A 25,498-nucleotide genomic window follows, 5' to 3' on the forward strand; every position below is an offset into this window, starting at 1 on the left:
TGATTTTGAAAAGATTATGAAAGTGAAAGTTGCTCAGTCGTATCTGACTCTTCGCGACCCCGTGGACTATGCAGTCCATGGAATTCTCCAGGCCAGAATACTGGAATGGGTAGCTTTTCCCTTCTCCAGGGATCTTCCCAACCCAGGGATTGAACCCAGGTCTCCCGCATTGTAGGCAGATTCTTTACCAGCTGAGCCACTGCTGCCAAGTCACGTCAGTCGTGTCCGACTCTGTGACCCCACAGACAGCAGCCCACCAGGCTCTGCCGTCCCTGGGGTTCTCCAGACAAGAACACTGGAGTGGGCTGCCATTGCCTTCTCCAAGCTGAGCCACTAGGGGAACCCAAAAATCCTGGAGCAGGTGGCCTATCCGTTCTCCAGGGGATTTTCCCGACCCAGGAATCGAACGGGGGTCTAGCTTATCATTTGTTCTTGCTTTCCCCCCAACCCTAAATCATCTGACAATCCCTGATTTTTAATTGGTGTATTAACAGGCGGTAACCTACCCACTGGCTGGACATTCCCCATGAAGACAGGACCGTTTCATCGTGCTTTTTTCTTGCCATGTAATCACACCTTGAGTCCGTGATGAACTGAATAAACGCGGTGAGAAAGCGCCTAGGGAAGAGCAGGCTATGCAGAAGGGGATAGTCAATCAAGGAGTTTCCGCGATGATTTTTCTCTCAAAAATCGCTGAGGGTCGTGATAATTAAGACGCGCAAAAAATCAGGAAGGGCGCCAGAGCTCCTTAACCTGTGGGAGGCATATCTCGCGGGCGGCTGGACCCTGCACCGGGGTCCGAAGGGCGTACAGCGGAGCTGGCGGTGATAGCGCGGCTGCTGGAGCTGCTGGGGCGGCCAGCCAGAGGCGCTGATCCGGAGCGCGCCGGAGCCAGGTGGGTGGGCGCGCCGGGAGCAGTGACCCAGCGAGTGTCAGATGTCCCGGAAGAAACCCCCCAAAAGCGCAGAGGCCGGCCAGGAGCTGCGGTGGCAAGGAACTCCTGCCCGGATGCTACTGGCGAAAGGATGCGCCCCACTCTCTAGGCTTGGCTGGCACCTGCGAACCCCTCCACCTCTAAACTAGCCTGAGGCGTTTCGGGCCCTGGGGCGACACCCCACGCACCAGACAGGGCTTTCGGGTCACTCCACGGCGGGACATAGAGTTAGGATCACGCCCCGGCAGGGCGATCAAGAACATGCCCCGTGGGAGCGCAGGGTCTGATCTCAGATCGCGCCTGTACCCTGGGTTCCCCAGGCCCAGTCCCCGCGCTCTCCGGACAGCGAGGCCAGAGTGGGCAGCGGAACCCAGGACGACAGCTAGGCCCCTGACGGCTGGGCTGTGCACTCCTCACTTGTCCCGCCGGGGCGTCACGACCCGCCACCCAGCGCCCCTTCCTGGGGCACAGGTTCCGAGCCTTGTCCCCTCCCCCGCACCCCCATTGGTCGGGTCCGAGGGGCGGGACCCGACGGCTCCCAGCTGGACTGAGAGAGGCGGCCGCGGGCCCTCGGAGCGGTACAGACACCGCCCGCACCTCCCCGAACCCGACGGCCGCTCTCCCTGCCCCTCTAAGCTGAGCGGCCTCGGCAGCAGCCGGACTGTCGGGTGCAGCGGAACGGACAGACTAGCTGACCGTCCCTGGTTCCCGGAGGAGCTCCTTCCCGAGGCGGTGCGGCCGCAGCCGACGGTCCGGGAGCTCTAGAGACCTAGCCGCGTTCGCGGGCGACCCACGCCCCGTCCCGCCGGCCCCAAGCCAGGCCCGCCGCGCGCCGTCGGGGCGGCCTCGACCCGGGCCCCGCTGGGAGCGGATGCGCGCGCGGTGAGGCCGCCGCGTCCCGCCATGGCCGCGCGCCCCGGGGCGCTCTGGCTGCTGGGCCTGGCGCTGTGCGCTCTGAGCGGCGGCGGCGTCCCCGGCCCGCGCCCCCCGCTCGGCTGCCCGCAGCGTCGCCTGGGCCCGCGCGAGCGCCGCGACCTGCAGCGCGAGATCCTGGCGGTGCTCGGGCTGCCCGGCCGGCCCCGGCCCCGCGCGCCCCCCGCCGCCCTGCTGCCGGCGTCCGCGCCGCTCTTCATGCTCGACCTGTACCGCGCCGTGGCCAGCGACGACGACGAGGACCGCGGGGCCCCCGAGCGGCGCCTGGGCCGCGCAGACCTGGTCATGAGCTTCGTCAACATGGGTGAGCGCGGGTCCCGGGCGGGCGGCGGCGACCCCGGGGGAAGGCAGCGAGCTGAGTGGCCCCACGGGGGCTGCGCGCGAGCGGCAGGGGCGTGTGCGCCACCTCGGGCCGGGGGAGCGCCTGCTGGGGGCGGGGAGTCACCCTGTCGTGGACAAGGACCTGCGGGACGAAAACCTGTCCAGCTCAGGGATGTGGGGGTCGGTGAGCTGCTGGACCGACAGGGACGGACGAGGACTGTGAGTCCAGAGGCGCGTACCTTCACCCGCCCCCAGACACCCCGACGTAAGATCCTGTAGTGTCGGGGGGACCCGGGTAATGCCAGGAAGACAGTCTGGTCCTGGCGAGACGGATGAGTAAGCAGAGGCCGTGATGCTGTCCCTGTGATAAGGGCGGTATGGAGAACAGGACAAAGTTCACGTGGAAAACCCTGTCAGGCATCAAAGCACCAGAGTTGAGGTGAGGACCCAGATGTCCTGAGCCCACACTGAGCAGCCTCTTCCCTGGGCCACCTAGGGGTGGGGGCAGGGGAGGGGAAGTCATGGACTGAGCTCAGTGGGGCAGAAACTGGTCTTGTCACCCTGGGCCCACGTCTGGGACTTGGCTTGTCAGGAATGAGTGTCCAGGCCCAGTGAATGACCCGATGGGCAGTTTGAACCCGCTTTGTTCTCCAGGCAAAGCCCAGCTTTTGCTCTCTGCAATAATTATACTCCAAATCATGAAACCATTTACCCTTGAAGTTCTCAAAGATCACCTTTTCCATAACTAAATGCTCTTTAATCTACATTCGTGAAATAGGTCTCCCATCCGCTTTGTTTCCTGTCTGAGGCCAGTGAGGGGCGGGGTTCTGGGCTGCGGCAGACACCAGGCTAGACCTGGGGACCAAGGACCATAGATCAGGTCCAGGTGGGAAGAGCCATGGGACCCAGAGTGGGGACAGGCCCCTGGCCAGGGCCACCAGCCTCCCTTCACCTCCCAGCAACCCTGTCGGCCGACATGATACTCATCCCCATCTCCCGGGTGAGGACAGTGAGGCTCAGAGAGGTGCTGTCTTGCTCAGGACAACGTGACCTCCATGTGGCCGAGCCAGGACAGGCTCAGGTTGTTTGACTCTCCATCCCTGGCTCAAGGAGGTGACAGTTCTGTGTCAGGAGGTCAGGCTTTCATGGTGGAAAGAGCTGTCAGAGGGGTTTCGGCAGAGGGATTCATGGATCAGAGTGACAACAGATTTTATGCATCTTCAGCCATTTTCTTTCTATGGTAGGGCAAGAAGAGGGGACTGTCAGGGAAGACTGTTCCCCCCAAACAGCTGGTGATGGGCTCAGGTGGGAGAGCGAGCCGCAGGAGGCAGCTGTTAACCTCTGCTGAGATCCCAGTGCCAGCTCGGGACTTGGCCTGGTGGGTTCTAGATGCTGCCTCCCTGGTTAGAGGTTGGGTGGGCGACTAGGGACAGAGGCATCCATATGTGGAACTGAGGCTGGAGCTCTGTGCTGGGGACAAGCTGACTCCGGGCACAGGACCAAGAAGAGCTGTGGTTACAGTCCCCCTGAGAATGCCCCCACGGGAGCCCTCCATCTGCGTGAGTCACCTCTTCCCCAGGTCCCTCTTTCCCAGCACCCCCGGGGCAAGGGGTACACGGCCCTGGTGGGCGCTGCTGCTGTGAGTGAGCAGCACCCTGAGCTCAGGAGGACTTGGCTCCCCTCCTGCCTCTGCTGTGTGGTCCTGGGGAAGCCCCTGCCCTCTCTGAGCCTCAGATCTCTCCTTGTAAAATGGGGCTCCTCGTGGTCTGTCCTCAGAGTTGTGAGATAGATTGATAGAGGGGGAGGGACAGAAAATCAGCCCCCTTTTAGGGAAAACCAGCCCTGGTGAGTGCTGACCACAGTCTCTCCCAGCTGCTGATCAGCCTTGGTGTGGATGTGTGGAAATGTCCCACCTGTCTATAGACACACGAGATCCAGAAACAGATTTTTAAAGCCAACCAAAAGTGTCTCTGTTTTTGAATAAAAATTAACATTTGAAGTTCCATAGTCCTTTCAATACTCATTTCATCCATGTAGCAACTTGTGAAGCTGTTTTACCAGCCATGGGCTCAGAGAGGTTAAATAAGCAACCCAGGGCTACACAGCACATCTGCGGTATCATCCAGACCGTGGATTCCAAATTCCAGTTTCTTCCCACGCCACCTCTGCATGTTTCATGGAGATCTAAGGCCTGTGACGCTGTGGATTAACAAGCCGATCTTTGTTCAGGGGAAGCCTGGTCTGTGGGCAGGTCCAGCCAGCTGTCAGAGGGCCTTCTTTATTCCGATGTACTAATTGCACTAGTAAAACTCCTTCAGTTGGAGCAGTTTAACTGGTAATTACGTGGGCTGATGTGGGGATTAGGCACCTACCAGGGCTGTTTCTTGCTTTGGGGGCCCTGGCGCTGGGCCCCTGGAGGTCGGCGGGCCCTGGACCGCCATGGAGTCCAACAGCAGAGTCGCTGTGGCGTCAGCGCCCACGCCGAGGCTCCCACACCTGTGGCCTCCAGCTCGCCTCTGCCGACCTCATGGCTCCTGAGAGGCCAGGCCCGGGGCTTGCTGGGCCCTGACCCTCAGCAGCACCCGTAGGACCCGGGGGCCTGGGCCTCTCAAAGGCTCCCGTCCAGGGGTCGGGCCTCCGTCCGAGCGGACACTTCCGGGGCCGAGTTGTGACTACCAGGGCCTGTGCTGGGGGCCAGGGCTGCGGTCAGAGCTGGGCCCCGCCTGGCCTGCCTATCGGTCTCCACCCGTGGACTCTTGGCTCCCCTTGGCCAGGACACAGAGATAGGGCTGGGACCTCGAGGAGTGGACAGAGCTGGTCCCTGGTGTCACCTGAACTCCGGGGAGGAGACCCTGAGCTGGGAGGCAGCACCCAGGGTCTCGGCCCTCCTGGGCCCGCCGTGGGTTCCTGCACGTCCCCCCCTTATCTGGTCCCGTCTCAGCACACCGCCCACCCCTCCACCCAGCTCAGGTGTGACTGGCTGGACCCCGAGTGTCTCAGGCCGGCCCGGCCCCTCCGGAGAGAGGAATGAGGCAGGAGAGACACCTCTCATGTTCCTCCTGAATCCTTCCCCACCTCCTGTCCACAGAGCGAGGGTGCCCATGCTCCAGACTGGGAAACTGAGGCACAAACGGCACTGCCGACTGACGTGTAGAACGGGACCGTCTTCTCCTTTGTCCTGACCCTTCCCTGAGCTGGACTCACTCATTCCCGTGGGCCCGGGCAGCTGAGGAGAGGGGTGGGAAGGAGCTGAGGCTCTTGGATTCAGGGAGGCAGGACTCCGTGGGGGTGAGGGGCCTGCCCGGGGCCTGTTCAGCCCCTGACCTTGAAGGGGTGACCCTTCACCCCCATGAGCCCCGGGGTCACTTACTTTGGTTCCTTACTATGGAATTCTTTGATATTTTCCTGAATTCACTCAACAAACCGTCGTGTGGTGCTTGCTCTGTCCAGGCTCCATTCCAGCTCCTGGAACATAAGAGGGAAGGAAGCAAAGGCCCTCCTGTGGAGCTGGCCTTCTGGTGGGAAAGACGCGCGTGCGTCAGCCGCGAGGTGACGGTCACTGGTCTACGGGGCCGCCCTCTCTGGGTGTCGGGAGGGGATGGACAGCGTGAGGACAGGCAGGACTGGGCGGGGGCTTCTGACCTGGGCTCGGAATTTGCATCTTGACTCCGCCTCCTACTCTCAGTGTGGTCTGTACTCTCCAGTCCGCCTCTCGGAACCTCAGTCTCCTCCGCTGTAAACGGAGATACTCACGGTCCCCCCCTGGAGGCTGCTCAGGGATTGTGTGAGCTGACACCCAGTGATGAGCACGTGCCGAGATCCTCCACGTCTGTCCTTTCATCTCATCTCACAAGTACTGTCACGTCTTTGTTTTCAAAGGCTCAGAGAAGTTAGGCGGTTTTCCCGAGGCCACACAGCTGGTCATCTTCCAGCCTGTGTATCTTCTGCTCTTGTCCTACACAGAAGTGGCGTCTCCCCCTGGCCCAGGGCCCATTGTTAGGTGCAGTATGTGCTGCTGAACTGGACTGTATTAAATGTGAGACTTTGTTGTAAACTAGGACATGATTTTTAAAATATCTTTGTTTTGGGATTTACAGAACTAATACATGTTCACTAGAAAATTTATGCCATATAGATTGGTTATAGAATTTCATCATAGAAAATTCAGACCATGTGTCTGGAAATATATCATATGGAAGCCTCCAGTAATCTGTGTACCTTAGAGAGAACCAGTGTCTTAATCCTTTAGCGTAACCCTCCCCACAACCAGCCCTGATTTTTAAAAATTAATTAATTTGGCTGCGTTGGGGCTTAGTTACATCATGCAGTATCTTTTGCTGCAGTGCACGGATTCTCTAGTTGTAGCATAAGGGCTCAGTAGTTATGGCACACGGGCTTAGTTACTCCGCAGCATGTGGGATCTTCCCAGACCAGGGATCGAGCCTGTGTCTCCTGCAAGGTGTGTTCTTAGCCACTGGACCACCAGGAAAGTCCTTAGCTCTGACTTTTTTTTAAAAAAATCAGTTTGTGTTCATCTTTTCTAAGATCTTTTTTAAGATCTTAAGTGGGATCTAAGCGCCTGCTGGTTTGCCATTTTGTCTTTCACTTAATAAATCCTTTATCCATCTTGAAAGTCAAATATTGGAATGACCACATTATTTCTCTTTTTATCTATCTACCTTTCATGTATTTATTTTCATTTCAACTTTGTTGTTCAGTTGCTAAGTCAGACTCTTTGCAATCCCACGGACTGCAGTATGCCAGGCTACCTTGTCCTTCACCATCTCCCGGAGTTTGCTCAAACTCATGTCCATGGAGTCAGTGATGCCATCCAACCACCTAACCCTCTGTCACCCCCTTCTCTTGCCCTCACTCTTTCCCAGCATCAGGCCCTTTTCTAATGAGTTGGCTCATCACATCTGGTGGCCAAGGTATTGGAGCTTCAGCTTCAGCATCAGTCCTTCCAATGAATACTCAGGGTTTATTTCCTTTAGGATATTTCAGCTTTATTGAAGTATAATTGATGTATAAAATTCTAAGTTTCTTAAAGTGTACATCAGGATGGTAAAGCATTCCCCCCATCCAGTTAACACATTTCATCACTTCACATATGTATCCTTTTTTTGCATATGTGAGAACATTTAATTTCTACTCTTTTAGCAAATTTCAGTTATACAACACAGTATTATCAATTGTAATCACCGTATTTTGCACTGGATCCTCATACCTTATTCGATTTATGACTGAAAGCTTGTACTGTCTTACCAACCTCTCCCTGTTTCCCCCACCCCAAGCTCCTGGCACATACTTTTTCTACTCTTGTGACTTTTTTTTAAACCCACATATAGGTGATACATGTCATATATGTCTTTCTCTGGCTTATTCCACTTAGCATAATACTCTCAAGTTTCAATCCGTGTTGTTGAAAATGACAGGATTTCCTTTTCTCTCATAGCTGAATAACATTCATATATATATGTATATATATACACACATATATATTATATTTTTATATATGCTGTATCTTTTAAACAATATTTATCTATTTATTTGGCTGCCTTGGGCCTCAGCCGCAGCCTCTGGGGTCTTTCTTTGCATCGTGTTGCTTCTCCTTAGTGGCACATGGAGCTAGTTGCCCCACAGCATGTTCCCTGCTTTGGAAAGCGGATTCTCTACCACTGAACTGACAAGTAAGTCCCTGCCATTTCTTCTTTATTCATCTGTAGATGGACGCTGAGGTTGTTTTCATGTCTTGGCTACTGTGAATAGTGCTGCAATGAACATGGGAGTACAGATAGCTCTCTTTTTTAAAAAACTGAGATATAAGTGACATCATATATCAGTTTCAGGTGTACAACATAATGATTCAGTATTTGTGTTGAATACATAGTTATACTTTTTTTATTCCTTGATATTTCCTTTTTATTTCCCTTGGATATATATCCAGAAATGGGATTGCTGGATCATATGGTAGTTCCATTTTTATTTTTTTTTAGGGACCTCTATACTATTTTCCATAATGGCTGCACCAATTTACATTCCCACCAAGAGTGCACAAGGGTTTCCTTTTCCCTACATTCACTATCTCTTATCTTTTTGACAACAGCCATTCAAAGAGATGTGAGGTGATATCTCATTGTGGTTTTGGTCCTGTTGGCCATTTGTATATCTTCTTTGGGAAAAGGTCTATTCAGTTCCTCTGCTCATTTGAAAAACTGGATTGTTTGAGGTTTTTTGCTGTTGCATTGTAGGTGTTCTTTATATGTTTTGGATATTAACCCGTTATCAGGTATGTGATTTGCACATATTTTCTCCCATTTAGTAGATTGCCTTTTCATTTTGTTGATGGTTTCCAAGAGTTGGAGATGGATGGGTCTCTTTTCTCCAAAGCCCTGTCTGCCACCAGGATGGTGTGCCCTGTGAATCCCTGATGACTGACTACCACTGTCCAGCCCCCATCTTCTCTGTCTTTTTTCACTCTTCTGGAGTAAATGACTACTACTGCCCCTAGGTGACAGACAAGAAGTAGAGTGTCAGAGTCTAAGTGACTGACGCAAGGTCCTGGGTACCCAGATTCAAAGGAGCAGCCACGAGAGCTGGGTCACATCAGCGAAGGGGGTTGGCCTTGGTAATGGGAGAGCAGAGCTTGGAAGACCAGGTTTTAATTCAAGGTCTGCTACTTGAGATCTGTGAAATTTTGAATAGCTTACTTAAAGTCTTGTCATCTCAATTTCCTCATTTTTATTTATTTTTGTTTCTTTGACCGGGCTGGGTCTCTGTTGCGGCATGTGGGACGTTAGACCTTCGTTTCAGCATGTGGGATCTTTAGTTGCAGCATGTGAACTCTCATCTGTGGCATGTGGGATCGAGTACCCTGACCAGGAAATGGACTCTGGCTCTCTGCACTGGGAGCGAGGAGTCTTAGCCACTGGACCTCCAGGGAAGTCCCTCCTCATTCTAAACATCAGGATAAATAATATCTGTATCATAGTGCAATGGTTAAATAAGTAGGTTACAACACTGAAAAACTTAGCCAGTGCTTGAAAAGTGAAGTCAGTCGTGTGCAACTCTTTGCGATCCCATGGACTGTAGCCTGCCAGGCTTCTCCATCCATGGGATTTTCCAGACAAGAACACTGGAATGGGTTGCCATCTCCTTCTCCAAGCAAGTGCTTGGCACCACTCAATAAACGCAGCCAGAATGATGAGGAAGAGCCTGCTGTGTTTATCTACCTTTCTGCCCCCATCATTCAGGGCCTGGAGCTGAGTCGTAAGAGCACAGTGCCAGGATCGGATCCCCACTCCACTGCGTACTTTTTAGTGGATGCTATGGTGCTGCCCAGATCTTCTCTTTGGGGTTGAGTCACTCATTGCCCCAGCTTCCTAGAGGGTGGGTCTGTCCCTACTCATTGCCCCAGCTGCCTAGAGGGTGGGTCTGTCCCTAGGCATCAATCCACTAGCTTCTTGCTTAAGGTTGGGCTCCCTCCCTGGGGTCACCACACATCCAGTGACAGGCTTATCAGAATATAAATGCCCAGCCTCATTGCCTCAAGGAGGGACAGTTCTGAAGGGCCATCAGCCCCAGAGCTCCCCATGCAGCTGGAGTGGGCTTGGCCCTTTTGTTTGCATCACCTGTGCCCGCTCCTGCTCCCTGCATTCCCTGCAAGAACCCTCCCCACTAAACCTTCCCACTCAGTCTGTTGCCCAGGAAGTCTGACCTAGGATAGATTTATATGGTTTTTAATACATATACTTATTTATGGCTGCACTGGGTCTCTTTTGCTCTGCAGGCTTTCTCTAGTTGCGGTGAGCGGAAGTTACTCTATAGTTGTAGTGTGCAGGCTTCTTATTGCAGCGGCTTCTTTTGTTGTACAACATGGGCTCTGGGTGCAAGGCCTCAAAAGTTGTGGCATGTGGGCTTAATTGCCCCTCAGCACGTGTGATCTTCCCAGACCAGGGATCAAAACCGTGTGTGTCCCCTGCCTGGGCAGGTGGATTCTTAACCACTGGACCACCAGGGAAGTCCCCTATTTATTTGATTTTTGTGTAAGTTATTTACTGCTCTGTGCCTCAGCTTCCTCATCTGTAATAGAGAAACGATAATAGCCATCCTAGGATGGCTGTGACCGTTGAACGACTTAACTCTGTATAAAGGGCTGAAACAGTGCCTGGTAAATGCCCAGTAAATGTTAGCTCCGTTTGTTTAGTTGTTTTTAGCCTCAGTAAGTCCAGCTGGTAGTGACAAGACCTAAAGTAAAGCACAGCTATTTTCTTTGACTGCTGGCTCTGTCCCCTGAGCAGCAGCCATTCCTTCAGGACAGTCTAGGGGTCCAAGTCCACGAAGGATTCTGGGGAAGCCAAAGGCTGCCAGACCCAGGTACGGAGAAAGTTGGATCCTTCAGCCTGCGGTCGTTCCCTCACAAACACTCCTGGGAACCCAGCATGTGCTCTAGCCCTACCTGGTTATCTTGGTGTCCACTGCAAAGCAGAGTTGAGCCCAAGGTCCACTCATTACAGCGGGAAAGACAGGCCCACGGAAAACCCAGTATAAATGGTCACCAAGTGGGAGAAATGGCCATTTCCCCACTCAGATGTGAGCATGAAGGTGCTACAGTCCATTTAAATATTCTTTTTAAAAGACGGTGCATTCACAGTGTTTCCAGTCTAATGGGGGAGACAGAATGGAAACAAACAAGACAAGTAAAATAGGAGGTGTCATTTCTATTGTAAGTGAACTACAGAGACCAGATCCCTCTCTCATCAGTGGGAGATGAACAAAGCCAGAAGACGGGGATGAATGGCCTCTTGGCTGGGGGACAGGGAAGTCTTGGGAGGAGGTGGAGTTATGCTGAACCTTGAAAGAAGGGTAGAATTTAGTTAGACAGGAGTGAGAGGAGAAGGTGGAGAAGCCGAGGGGAGAAAAGGAGGTGAAGAAGCTCTGTTCTTGGAACTCCAGTTCCTCGCATGGAAATGCACTCGTGGCTTCTCTTGCTCGAGGTGCTTCTGTGTGTTTCTTCTTGCCAGCTTGGTACTCAGCATTCAGTTCTGGTCCTGTGCCACTCCACCGTGTTCCCATGACACATCCCTGACCTGCCAAGGCCTTAGAAGAGGAGAAGGAAAGTAGACTTTGCAGACAGACACACCTTGATTCTCATCCCACCTTGGGGGTTCTGGGTGTGGTCTTGTGCAAATTGGCCACCTTCTCTGATCTTCAGTGTTCTCAACTCCAAAATGCAGTGAATAAAGCTTCTTTCTCAGGGTTGCTGTGGCTGCCAGCCTCCAACGTGGCTCTCAAAGAACCCTGCCTCCTGGTTTTCACATCCTCACGCCCCACCACACGGGGGCAGAGCTGGTCTGTGTGACGATAGGATGTGACCACAGGGATGCTGTGTCACCTTCAAGATTAGGTTATAAAAGACTGCAGCTTCCATCTTGGGCTCTGTGTGTGCCCTGCACCCCCCACCCCCAAGTGAGCTCATCCTGAGGGAAGATCATGTCGTGAGAGCTCCACAGTGGGAGACTGCTACCCTCAGCCCCGAGCGTGAGCTGAGGATCTGTTCATCCCAGTCAGGTCTCCAGGGACCTCAGCCCCACCCAACAGCTTGCCTGTCACCTCTTGAGAGACCCTGTGCCAGAGCCACCCAGCTAAGCTCCTGGATTCCTGACCTTCAGAAACCATGTGAAGTAGCAAGTGCTGCTTGTTCTCAGCTGCTCCATTTGGGGTGATTTGTTACACAGCAATAGCTAACTAACACAGTGAAGAGTGATGAACACAAATGCCCAGGATGCCCCCACCTCCGCCACCCTGCAGGAGATCATGAACAACCTGAAAGCAGGGACCAAACCTGGCTCTCATGCCTTCCCCCCAGCCCTCCCCCCACCCCTGTGTGGCCAGCTCTCAGGGCAGACTGGTGACGCTGAGGGGAAGCAGCAGCGGGAGGCAGGGAGCACCAAGAGCCAGGAGAAGGAGCACAGAGCAGGGCCAGCCTCCCCGTCTGTGCGGATCACCCTCCCCTCCCCCGGGACCCGAGTCCCCGCAGGGCCCTGCCTGGAGGACCGTGGCCTCAGCAGGTTGCTCTCAGGCACCTGTTGATGGAAGAACCTTGTGAACAGGTGACCGCCGCCCCCCCCTCCATCCCAGTATCACCACCAGAGCAAGTCCAGGTCCACTCATTTCACACAGGCTGCAAGTCTACAATTCCACGTGCTGCTGCTGCTGCTAAGTCACTTCAGTCGTGTCCGACTCTATGCGACCTCACAGACGGCAGCCCACCAGGCTCCGCCGCCCCTGGGATTCTCCAGGCAAGAACACTGGAGTGGGTTGCCATTTCCTCCTCCAATGCATGAAAGTGATAAGTGAAAGTGAAGTTGCTCAGTCATGTCCGACTCAATTCCATGTGAAAGACCCCTAACCTGACACCTGACGCCCGGTGATCCTCTGCCCCCCTGGGCCTCAGTTTCCTCATCTATGCAGGGTGGTCCCGAAGGCCTTCCCAGCTCCCACCAAAGAACATGCCCCCCACTCTCCCTGCCCGCTGATGGCCCCCCACCCCCCACCCCGGGAGTGAGGCAGGCTCAGGGAGGGAGCACACAGCCAGTCCTCATGGGCACGCGCTCCCCGCGGGACAGAGGGCATGTGTCACCATGACCACGTCCTTCTGGAAAGCCCCACAGTTGAGGTCTTTCCCTAGTTGACCTGGAGGAGCCGCATCCTCCTTGCTCACATCTCCTGGGATCTATTTTTGGCCGTGACGGGCTTGATGTGGTGCGGCGGGCGGGTGCCCCTTTTAATTTGGGCTCTGAAGCCGGCTGAGGTCTGGATGGTAATTATGAGCACGGAGCCATTTATGGAAGCAGGTCCTGAAAAAGTCAGCAATGAGAGCTGACTAAAAATGCCCCAGAGTGAAGCGGGGGCCTGCTCTCGGCGGCGCTGAGATTCCTGGGTGGGCGGGAGCCCTGCAGGAGGCAGAACCGGGAGGTGATGGAGTCCGCAGCTCCCCCGGGACCTGGGGCCACCGAGCCTGGGTCTTGTCTTAGGTCTGAGGGGCCCCTTGGCCTCGTTACCGGTGGGACCAGCCAGACAGGCCCAGCCCGTTCGCCTCCGGGGCCCCGAGGGAGCCTGTTGTCCTTGTCGGACTGTGAACAGAGGCGAGTCCCGCAGAGAAGTGAGAACATGGGTGGCTTCAGATGGAGGCCCGAGGTGACCTGGAAGCCATTCCCAAACCAGCAGGACGCCCCAGTTCAGGGGCTCCACGCTGGACACTGAGTCGCTGTCCTGGGAACCAGGAGCCCTTGGGAAGAGGGGCCAGACATCCCCTCTCTGGGCCCCGGGGACACGAGAGGCTGGAGGAGCAGACCTCAGAGGCCTCCCGTTTCCACCCAATTGTTCAGTCTCTGTCCTCAAACTGGTCACCGTCCAGAGGACAGATGAGCCAGGGATGGGGACCCTGGGACGGGGAAAGGGAGAGACTGGCAGGCTGGTGTGTGGGGTCAGGGGAGGGCAAGGGGGCTGTTACAGCTGGACCGAGAAGAAAATGGCCTTCATGCTTGGCGGGATGGGGCAACCCCCCAGAGAGGGCTTCAAGGGGGGTCTCATCTTCAAGGAGGCCCAGGAGACCATGAGGATGGGCCGGGCCAGCTTGGGAGGCCTCGAAGCAGAGCCAAGCTTAAGACCCTCCCGTGGGCCCTGAGGGGCTGGGGAAGGGCTTGAGGAAGGACAGTCAGACAGGGCAGAAGATTCTAGGCTCTTAGTAGCCACAACAAACTGGAGGAAGTGGGTGTCTTTTGAAGTCTTACTTCTTTGGTCAGAAATAAGATTCAGATTGTCCGGGTGACTGTAAATTTTGTTGAGGGCACAAAAATAGCCAAAGCCTATGTAGCTTTTGGGCGGTGGACATAGGGTGTGGCATCTGGAGCTCTAGCCTGTGAGTGGTGGGTGCAGGGCCTCAGAAGGGGAAAGGCAGAATGAGGATGACGGACATGGTGGTGGAGGCTGCCTCCTGCCCACAGAGGGCCCTTCCCTCAGCCGGGGAACCTGGAGGTGGTTTTTCAGAGGCCGGAGGAGAAGGCCGAGGCTCCAGTTAGCACTCACTGGTGAATCATGACTGCTCATTGTTCGGAGGGCCGTATTAAGGTGATCCAGAAGGTAAATTCATTTGCTGCTACTTCCGCAGACAGAAGGAAATGGCAACCCATTCCAGTATTCTTGCCTGGAGAATCCCATGGACAGAGGAGCCTGGCGGGCTACAGTCCATGGGGTTGCAAAGAGCCGGACATGACTGAGCAACGGAGCAGACACCCCAGACAAAAAAGCTGGATCAGTGATTGAACATTTTGGGCAGCTTTTATAATTTTTGGAAAGCAAACACGTGCCTGTGGAGCCAGACATAGCTCTGTCTTCTCCCTGTGCCCAGTAAAGAGCTCTGTGGCTGTCCTTTCACATTTTCCCAGTGTGTCTTTGGAACTCTTGTGTCAAAGGATAAATTCAGGATATTTCAAAAGCATGTTGCCAAAGTCCTCTCCATGGTATTCCTATCAGCACCATATATGGGAATATGCACAACCGCACTTACTTATTTCCTTCTCGCAGGTCATACTAAGCACCCACGGACAAGTCCCCCGCCCCTTCCAATTCCTTGAGCCCAGATCACTCTGTAGTTCACTTACAATAGAAATGACACCTCCTATTTTACTTGTCTTGTTTGTTTCCATTCTGTCTCCCCCATTAGACTGGAAACACTGAATGCACCGTCTTTTAAAAAGAATATTTAAATTTATTTATTTGGCTGCACTGGGTCTTAGCTGTAGCATGGTGGTGGTTTAGTCACTAAGTCATATCTGACCCTTGTGACCCCATGGACTGTAGCCCACCAGGCTCCTCTGTCCATGGGATTTCCCAGGCAAAAATACTGGAGAATGGGTTGCCATTCCCTTCTCCAGGGGTCTTCCCCACCCAGGAATCAAACCTGTGTCTCCAAAATTGCAGGCGGGTTCTTTACTGCCAAGCCACAGGGGAAGCCCCAGGATCTTTAGTAATCACATATGGGATCTAGGTCCCTGACCAGGGATGGTACCTGGGCCCCCTGCATTGAGAGGATGGAGTCTTAGCCACTGGACCACCAGGAAAGCCCCTTGAATGCACTGTCTTGTTCACTGCTGTGTTCCCAGTGCTCAGAACAGTATGCTTTCACACACAGTAAGAACTTGATAAATTTGTTTATAAATTGAACTTGATAAATGAATGGATTAATAAATGAATGATGAGTACATTTATTTAGAAAACAATCACTCAAAATCTCCCCTTCCCCTCCACCCCTTGGCCTTGGAACTGCTGACATGGCCTCTCACATCTTCACTCAAAGTTAGGAGAATGCAAGTCAAGCTCATCCCAAACTCCTGTTGAACAACCGTTCCTCCCAGTCGGTTGCCTGACTGTTTACAAAGTCCTTTCATGACCTCATGAGGAAAGCTGGGCTGTCTCCTCATTCTTGGTTCACACAGGAGGAGACCAGGTCTAGAGGGGAATGCCCATTCCTGGTTAGTTCAGGGAAAGGCCTGCACCGAAGCCCTGACCCCTGGCCAGAGCCCTCTGGGCTGCCTTAGGCTGCCTCCCTGGCCGAAGTAGGCTTGGTCTGCACAGTTAACAAGGAGGATAGAGAGGTGCCAGAAAAATGCTTTCTTAAAACACCAACTTTTGGAAAAATCTCTCTCCTAACTCAAGGCCACAGGCACTGAAAAAGCTGCAAATCCAAAGTGGCCTCTCCCTCCCTCCCCACTAACCCTAACCCTAGCCAATTTCTAATGAAAATCATTTTCCTAAAAATGTCCCACTGCTAGTGCTTGCCTGGAACAGCTGGGGCAGGCAGTTTCCTGTGCGGGAACTATGGGGTGGGGATTGGGTGGGCATCGCTTTCACAAACCCACAGCACAGAAGCTGGGAGCTGAGGTCAGTCCAGGGGAACAGGGCTCTCTGGACCCAGCACATGTGGGCCCCCAGGTCAGCAAAGGATGCGGAGACCGCGGAGCTTGGTGTCCGTGGGGCTGGCCGGTTCCTGGTGGTTCCCTCAGTCCTGGATCCAACGTGAGTCAGTGTCAGGCCTGCAGACAGGTTCCCAGGGACCCACCTGTCAGCCCCCTCTGTGCCTTGGGGGCAGATACATTCAAGGATGCTTTGAGAGGGGTCCAGCACAGGGCATGGCTGGGGGACCCCTTTTCATTCTCAGGGTCACTCCCGGGAACAGCTAACAGCCTGGACCTATTTCATCCTGCAGATCAGGGCTGTTGCCATAGCCATGTAACAGAGGTGGTCTCTGCAGTTACCTAATCCATGGAAATTGTCCCCAAAGCTGTGTGTGTGCGTCTGTAGGGAGGAGGGGACTCATGTGGTGATATTCATAGTGAGCATCACTCAGTAAAGGTCCAGAACCCTGCCCTCCACATCCTGCCTGTTTGGAAGGACCTGGATCTGCCCATGTCACGCTGCCCACGAAACAGCCTGGCTCATGGGTGGGCATTTGCTGCGGGTCCAGCCCCCGACAGACGATGGAGGTTCTGTTCCCTCCTCCCTGGTCTGGGGATGAAAAGCCCATCTCCTTCCCAAACATGTGTGTCCACCGGCCCCACCCAGCACAGCTGTTTGCCCATCCCTGGACCAGGTCCCCACCGCGAGGACAGGAAGTGCTCCCACATCCTCCTCCACCACCAGCCTGGTGACTTGTGGTCGCTGAGTCCAGTAGCCAGAGAGAGAATTTTTAAAAAGACTCACAAACATGTAATTAAAATCTCAGTGTTGGTTTTAGGGGAAGGCTTAGGGCGGCTCCCGCCCCTGCTTTGTGGAAACACAGATTTTTAGTGTTTGAAAGTGACAGGAGGCTAAAGTGAGATGCCCTAAATATACTGTCCTGGGCATTTCCGGCAGCTGGGGAAATGTGGGGTTTACTCCACTCCTGCGGTCTCCCGCCCAGACTGTGAGAGCAGCCGCGCCACCAGCTTGCCTCGGGTCCCTGCAGTCTGGGCTTTACCCTCTCCTCCACACACAGCTTCCACTCTACCCTCAGACCACAGCTCCCTGCTGCCCAGAACCCTGGCCCTCCACTGGTCAGAGCACAGCCCACGCTCCGAGGCCAGGATTCCAGCCCTCGCATTTAGGCCACAGCCAGACTCACACCCCAAGCCCCAGCTCTGCACACCTGTGCGTAGCGGTCCCCTCTGCCTAGAAAGCCTGTCCTCCCAAGACTCCTTCCTGTCCTTCAAGGCCAGTTCAGATGTTACCTCCTCCAGGAAGCCCCCTCAGATCACGCCATGGGACCCTTCAACTTCCCCCGCACTTGACACAGCATCTTTGGGAGCTGTCATCCTACCTCGCCTTCTGGTCCTTTCCTCATCTCCCTCAGGTCCCCCTCCTCCTTCCGCTTGTTCCTCTCACCCTTTGCTGGGTGTCACGGCTACTGTTTTCCCTGCTGGGGCCAGTGTCCCTCAGCTCTCGGCCATTGCTCATGCTGGTCCCTGGCGCTATGGTTTCTTCTCCTTTGACATCATGGCACATCCACTCTCACCCCCAAGGCCCAGCTCCGAAGTCAGCTACACGCCCAATCTTCCCTCCCCTGCCATCCAGACACCAGCAGGCTCTGGGAGCCCTCGTCCCACTCAAGTGCACTCAGCTATGTCTCTTTTCAGCCTTGGGTCTTATCTGTCTCCCCAGAGGAGGGACCTGTCCTGTACCCCATCTGTGGGTCCAGCAGGATGCTGAGCGGGGCAGGCCAGGTTTGGGGCTCGGGGGCCAGCTGTGGATGCTGCACCGCACGTGCCGGGTGCTGAGTCAGGCATCTCACCACACGGCTCTCGGGGCCCTCTGAGCACCCAGGAGGCAGAGCTGGGACAAGCCTGTTCTCGAGGAGGCAGTCAGGCCCGCCTAGACTGCCCAGGCCCCCGGCTCCCACCCTGGAGCCCGAGCCTGAACCATGAGTGACCGCCAGCCCCGCTCTGCCTTGCAGTGGAGCGCGACCCCGCCCTGGGCCACCAGGAGCCCCACTGGAAGGAGTTCCGCTTTGACCTGACTCAGATCCCGGCCGGGGAGGCCGTCACGGCCGCGGAGTTCCGGATTTACAAGCTGCCCAGCACCCACCCGCTCAACCAGACACTCCACATCAGCATGTTCGAGGTGGTCCCGGAGCAGTCCAACAGGTGCCTGCCCCACACCCCCCTACACACCCGCTCAAGCCTCTGTCGGAGTGTCTGGTCCAGGCCTGGGGTGCATTTCCCAGAAGACAGAAGGGGAGCTTCCTGGGCAGCCCACCCTCAGAGAAGATGTTTGGCCCAAGGCCTCGTGTCACCATGGGGACAGGCCAGCATCAGCTCTGGATTCAAGGCCCCGCCTTGCTGTCTTGGCTGTGGGACCATGGATGAGTCACTGAACTCCTGAGCCTCAGTTTCCCCATCTGTACACAGGCTCTGTGACACCTTTGTAGAGTAGACGGTGAAATAAGGCCTGGAAGGCACCCAGGCCAGAGCCAGGCGGGTAGATGCCCCGCTCATGGTCCCCCGGCGGGCACTGGAACACAAAGGCAGTTGTGCTGGCCCTCGGTTAATTGTTCTTTCGTGTCCACAGGGAGTCTGACTTGTTCTTTTTGGATCTTCAGACGCTCCGATCTGGGGACGAGGGCTGGCTGGTGTTGGACGTGACAGCAGCCAGTGACCGCTGGCTCTTGAACCGTAACAAGGACCTGGGACTCCGCCTCTATGTGGAAACAGATGATGGTAAGACTGGGGTCAGCACCAAACCTCCCCCTGGGGTCTCCTCCAAGGGAGCTGCTGGCATCAGACACAGCTGGAGCGCCCTCACTTGGCCCCGGAGGCCTGGCCTTTCTCAGGCGAGGGGACCTAGTGGGTAGAGGGTGAGGGTTCCTCAGTGTGGGACAACAGAAGGGCAGGTTGCTTGCCTTTCCAGGCCTCAGTTTCCTCATCTGTAAAATAAGGATTCATGCCTTCATTCATTCATTCAGCACATGTTTGAGGGAGAGCCTCTTTTATCCCGCAGTACAACTAGAAAACCTGAAGGTGGGCCCACGGTTGGTGTGTCTGAAGTGCAATAAGGGGCCGCCATGGCTGGGGCATGGGGGGCCAGGGAGCAATTATGAGGAGGTGGAAAGAAGTGGTCAAAATATGAAGTATGAAATCAGTATTATTTTATGTAAGAGCAATGGAGGATGGCAGGATCTGATTCGGCTTTTTATAAAACAACCCTCTGAGATGCTCCCCCACACGGCGGTTGTAGCATCTCCCTCTCCTTCAGTGTGGGCTACACTTAGTGACCTGCTTCCAAAGTATGCACAGGCTGAGGCAGTAAATTTAATTTACGGGGGAACCTCAGAAAACTCAGCAGCACCCTCTCAGCCAGGCGCTCGGGCTCCCATGAACACCTCACGTAGCTCCCAGACAAGATGAGAACCCTTTACCTCCGTGGTCTTTATCCCTGAAACCCAGAACCCCAGTCTCACCATGAGAAAAACACCAGACAACTTGAAACTGAAGAACTTGCCACAGAATACAAATACAAAAACTGTCAAGGTCATCAAAAACCACAGGAAATCTGAGAAATTCACAGCCCATAGGCGCATAAGGAGTTGTGATGACTAAGTGCTATGTAGGACCCTGGGTGGGATCCTGGAAAAAGACACTAGAGAAACTAGTGAACTCGGGTCAGTCATGGTGTTTAGTAAATAATAAGACACCAGTACTGGTTCATTAGTTGTAACAAACATCGTTCAGTCACTAAGTCGTGTCTGACTCTTTGCAACCCCATGGACTGAAGCCCACAGATCTCTGTCCTCTACTCTCTCCAGAGTTTGCTCAAATTCATGTCCATTGAGTGGGTAACAAAGGTACTATAGTTGTTTAAATGTTAACACTTCCCAGGGGAAACCTGGTCTGAGTGTATGAGAACTCTGTACTATCTTGGTGTATTGTCTATGAATCTCAACTATGGTAAAATGAAAAGTTCATTTGTCTTAGGTATAAATAAAGACCCCCTGACTTCAGTCGGGAGAGTAGACTCTGGGGGATGAAAGTGAAGTCAGAGAGGCCCCAGAGCCTCACAGGGTCGAGGTGGGAGCTGGGGGTGGGGGAGCTCCTCCAGCGTGAACGGAGGAGGGTGCTTGGAGAAGACGCAGGTGACAGGACTGAGCCAGTGGCTCTTTTTAACAGGTTTGGTGTTGTTCTTGCCCGAGTTGGGGAAAAACAGAGGAGGAGCAGGTTTGAGGCAGGAAGGCAAGAGGTCTCTTTGGGCGGCGGTGTCGTTGAGGTCTGACTAGACATCCGTGGAAATGTTCCAGGACCAGGAGTGCTGGGGACACAGGTGTTGGAGCCCGTGACCCAGAGGTGGATTTGGGGTGGGGGAGAGTGGGGGGCGACGGGAGTAGCGCTCCTGGGAGGAAGGGTGACGATGGCGAGGGCAGGAAGCCGACGCCCAGGCTTCCCGGGAGGGACGCCGCCTCGCGGTCTCCGAGCTACCTCCAGACCAGACCTGGATCCAGACGATCCAGGCGGTCCCGCCTCCTGCCCCGCGGCCCGGGAAGCTCGGCCCCTCGGGCCCTCGGAGCGCGGAGACCGAGCGGAGCGGCGGGAACCAGCCGGGCGGGCGCATCACGGCTGGGCGCCCCCTGCTCTGTGACGCGCGGGCGGGGACGCACTGTTGCCTCCTGTCCCCGCCTGTCCCCGCTGGGCCCGGAGCCCGAGCCGGAGCGGAGAGGACGATGGCGGCTCTGCGGCTCCTGGCGTCTGTGCTCAGGCGGCGGGTCTCCGCCGGCCGCTCGGGGCGCGCGTTGGCCAAAGGTGGCGCGTGCGGCTTTGCCTGCAGCGCCCGCGCGCGCGCCAGGTTCTACACGGACCCGGTGAAGGCCGTGAGAGACATCACTGACGGCTCAAGGATCATGATCGGGGGCTTCGGGCTCTGCGGGATCCCGGAGAACCTGATAGGGGCGCTGCTGAAGACCCGCGTGAAGGACTTGACCGTGGTCAGCAGCAACGTGGGGGTGGAGAACTTCGGTCTCGGCCTTTTACTGGGGACCAAGCAGATCACCCGCATCATCTGCTCCTACCTGGGGGAGAACTCGCTCTGTGAGCACCAGTACCTGGCAGGCGAGCTGGAGCTGGAGATCACGCCCCAGGGCACTCTGGCTGAGCGCATCCGCGCGGGGGGCGCCGGTGTGCCCGCCTTCTACACCCCCACGGCCTACGGGACCTTGGTCCAGGAGGGAGGGGCACCCATCAGGTACTTACCAGACGGCCACATCGCCATCCTCAGCCAGCCCAGGGAGGTGAGGGAGTTTCATGGGCAGCACTACCTGCTGGAGCATGCCATCACCGCTGATTTTGCTTTGGTGAAAGGCTGGAAGGCCGACTGGGCAGGAAATGTCATCTTCAGGGGCAGCGCCAGGAACTTCAACGTGCCCATGTGCAAAGCTGCCAGAACCTCCGTGGTGGAGGTTGAAGAAATTGTGGACGTGGGGTCCTTTGCCCCAGAAGACATCCATGTTCCTAACATTTATGTAGATCGCATTATACAGGGGGGAAAATATGAGAAAAGAATTGAGCGCTTAACCGTCCGGAAAGAGGATGATGAAATCTGCAAGTCTTCAGATAACATAAGGACACGGATCATCAAGCGGGCAGCTCTTGAATTTGAGGACGGCATGTACGCCAATCTGGGCATCGGCATCCCTCTCCTGGCCCCCAACTACATCAGCCCCAACATCACCGTGCACCTTCACAGTGAGAACGGGATCTTGGGCTTGGGTCCCTTTCCATTAAGAGAGGAGGTGGACGCGGACCTCATCAACGCGGGGAAGCAGACAGTCACCCTTCTTCCCGGGGGCTCCTTTTTCTCCAGCGATGAGTCATTTGCCATGATTCGGGGGGGACACATCAACCTGACCTTGCTGGGAGCCATGCAGGTTTCCAAATACGGTGACCTGGCTAACTGGATGATACCCGGCAGGAAGGTGAAAGGCATGGGGGGTGCGATGGATCTGGTGTCCAGTTCCAAGACGCGCGTGGTGGTCACCATGGAGCACTGCAACAAGGCCAGCGAACCCAAGATCGTGGAGAAGTGCACCATGCCGCTGACTGGGAAGCGCTGCGTGGACCGAATCATCACCGAGAAGGCCGTGTTTGACGTGCACAAGAAGACAGGACTGACCCTGATTGAGCTCTGGGACGGCCTAACCGTGGAGGACATCAAAAAGAGCACGGGGAGCCCCTTTGCCGTCTCCCCGAATCTCAGACCCATGCAGCAGGTCAAAATGTAGCCCGAGAGTGAACCTCAGTCCCAGAGTGTGTGCTTCTGCCTTCACCTCCCAGGACTGCATTCCAAGGAAGCCACAGTCACAATTGTACATTTCACCAGCATCTGGCAGCTTTGTCCTGCCATCCCAGGCTGGCTGCCCCTGGATAGGCTTTGTTCTCTCAGGAGAGATGTGCCTTTAATTAAAAATGAAAGGAAAACAGAGACACTGCCTTTGTATGTCCTGTGAGTTCTGCGAAAGCTGTTTCCCTCACCCTCCTCACTATCTGTGATATTGTTACTGAAAATGCAAGTCCTTGTGCCTGATGCACAGTGAGGCCAAACAATACTAAAACACTGGAGTTTGGAACAAAGAAAGGTTTATTACAGGGCCATGCAAAGAGATGCGTGGCTTATGCCCTAAGAACCCTGAAAACTTTCAGCAAAGCCCTTTTATAGGCAAGATGAGGAAGGGTCGTGGTTAGTTGTTACAGACTTCTTGGTGACAGATTCTTCGCTCTTAAAGTCAGGTCATTGTCAGCTAAGGATGTTCCTGTAAGTCTCTACCAAATGAATGTTATTCTCTGCCCTGACAAGAAAGGGAAAGGTCCCAAGGCAGAACTTTCACCCTCCAGGGTCTCAGTCCTAGCTAACAGGAGGCAGGTCTCAGTTGGCAGCCCCCTCAGGGCCAGGTTCCCAGACTCTGCCCAGCTATCATCACTGAAGGAGCCAGGCACCCAACCCAGCCAGCTCTTAGGCTCCTCAGGCCGCCCAAAGAGGGGGGAGATCAGGTCCCACAAACTGCGACCCAGGCAGACTGCCACTGCTATCTGATCTGGCCACAGAGACAAAGATTGGGGAGAGGTTCACTGCTGCCTCAAGGCCTGGACCAAGGCTAGTTGATGGCCTTGGTGAAGGCTCTGGAGCCCTGCAGGATACAGCCCTCAGTCTGTTCCCTGGGCACCCAGCTTACCTGCTGGCCCAAGCCTGGGTGAGCTGGAGGGCTTCCAGGAGAAAGCCAGGATCCACCTGTTACCCACTCTCCACCTCATGACCATCACTCCACTGTTTTCTGAATCCCCTCACTAACTGTCCTTTCTTGACAATTGGTGGCTTGTAGGCGGGGCCCATTGGAGAAGGAAATGGCAACCCACTCCAGTATTCTTGCCTAGAGAATCCTGTGGCCAGAGGAGCCTGGTGGGCTGCTGTCCATAGGGTTGCATAGAGTCGGACAGGACTGAAGCGACTTAGCATGCATGCATGCGTTGGAGAAGGAAATGGCATTCCACTCCAGTATTCTTGCCTGGAGAACCCCAGGGACGGAGGAGCCTGGTGGGCTGCCGTCTATGGGGTCACAGAGAGTCGGACGCGCCTGAAGCGACTAAGCAGCAGCAGCTGCAGGCGGGGCCCATTATAGCACCGACCAATGACTGAACAGGACCAGTAATGGTCACTCACTGACAGTTGGTTGCGTATGGGGGAGCGAGGCACCGACCCATGGCTGAGCAGGACCCGTTGCTTGGTAACAGGGTGCGGAGTAATGAGAAGCAGCAATGGCTGCAGGTTAGGGGCTGCCCTCACTGCTCTGTTACGATATTTGCCTTAAATTCTTTGCAGCTTGAGATGATCCCACAGTAAGGGTTTCATTGAAGTGTCTGCTGTCATAAATGGATCCTGAAATGTAAGGGAAAGTAATGGAGGAGAAACTGTTACGGAGCACAGGTTCTCTCTGCTCACCGCTTGACGGATCAGCCAATCTGGAGACAAGTTTTAGGGGCAAGGAAGAATGACTCTAATAAAGAAAGCTAGCAGGCCGAAAAGATGGCAGACTAGCGTCTCAAAAAAACCATCTTGTGCCAGTCCCAATTTGGGCCCCTTTTAGGCAGAGGAGGGGGAAGGGACTACTGCAGTGCCAGCCAGTGGCTTACTGGGACCACTAACAGTTGCTTGTTGACAGTAGTTCATTTAGGGGAGGGTCTCGGGAGAGGTCCCGCCCCTGTTCCCCACTGCCAATGTCCATTTCACAGTCTTGTGGTAAAAAGGGGTAAGGATCTTTCTGACTACTTCCTGTTGAATAGGGGCCATGAGGGGATGATTCTGAAATGGAATTGATCAGCTTTGGGTTGAGAATATTCGTTAAAATTTTAATAAGCACTACAATTATCTTGAGAATATTCGTTAAAATTTTAGTAAGCACTACAATTCTTTATCTACAACTATTTGAACATAATGAAATCCTTCTATGAAAGTGAAAGTACTTATTTATTTGGGGCTGCATCGGGTCTTAGTCATGGCACATAGGATCTTTGTCGTGACCTACAGAATCTTCCGTTGTGGCACAGGTTCACAGGTTTCTCTCTAGTTATGGTACATGGGCTCAGTAGTTGTGGCCTGCCAGGCTTATTTGCCCCACAGCATGTGAGATCTAGGTTCCCAGGGATCAACCCCACATCCCCTGTATTGGAAGGCAGATTCTTAACCACTGGACCACCAGGGAACTACCTACCATGAAATTTTAATCTCAGTACGTACCCTTTTCAAAGAGTAACCTTAAATCTTCTAAGGATTCACAAACCCGTTGCTCTCTAGGTCTCTCAGGAGTTGGGTCATTTTCTCCCTTTTGAAAATATTTATTTGGCAGTACATAGGACCCAGTTCCCTGACCAGGGATGGAACCCAGGCCCCCTGCAATGGGAGCATAGAGTCTTAGCCACAGGCCAGAAGGGAAGTCCCAAGAGCTGGGAATTTTCTGATGACAATGGGGCTATCTTAACCCAAGTGAGATGAATCCATGGCTTTACTCCAATTAAACTGACAGATGAGTGCATGATAAGGACCACGTGTGGTCCTGTCCACTTGCGATCAGCTGATGCTCAGGCCCTTATTCTCTCTGGGTTTTAAGGAGAGAAAACTCTCTTGGTCTCCAGATGCGAAAGGATATGAGGTTACCTCAGTTGGATAGTTCAGACCTGCTGGAAGCAAACTCATGAACAGAGGTTAGCATAGTGCCCAGAGTTTTCACAGAATTGGCAA

At 54.6% G+C, this 25,498-nt stretch overlaps 2 protein-coding genes across 2 annotated transcripts in view; both read left to right on the top strand.

Moving 5' to 3' along the window:
* The first annotated feature begins 1,837 nt into the window (after window positions 1-1,837).
* Window positions 1,838-25,498, top strand: part of LOC110139263 (bone morphogenetic protein 8B) — a 42,205-nt gene continuing 18,544 nt past the window's right edge. Inside the window, exons 1-3 of the mRNA XM_070468362.1 lie at window positions 1,838-2,171; window positions 18,180-18,369; window positions 18,794-18,942. Coding sequence (XP_070324463.1) covers window positions 1,838-2,171; window positions 18,180-18,369; window positions 18,794-18,942 — 673 coding nt within the window. The remainder of the gene's footprint in view (window positions 2,172-18,179; window positions 18,370-18,793; window positions 18,943-25,498) is intronic.
* OXCT2 (3-oxoacid CoA-transferase 2) lies at window positions 20,810-22,694 on the top strand. Its single transcript, XM_020896889.2, has one exon. It carries the CDS (start codon window positions 20,937-20,939, stop codon window positions 22,488-22,490), a length of 1,554 nt encoding a protein of 517 aa, XP_020752548.2. The 5' UTR covers window positions 20,810-20,936; the 3' UTR covers window positions 22,491-22,694.

This window comes from Odocoileus virginianus, chromosome 5 (assembly GCF_023699985.2).
Source record: "Odocoileus virginianus isolate 20LAN1187 ecotype Illinois chromosome 5, Ovbor_1.2, whole genome shotgun sequence".
Classification (NCBI taxonomy): Eukaryota; Metazoa; Chordata; class Mammalia; order Artiodactyla; family Cervidae; genus Odocoileus; species Odocoileus virginianus.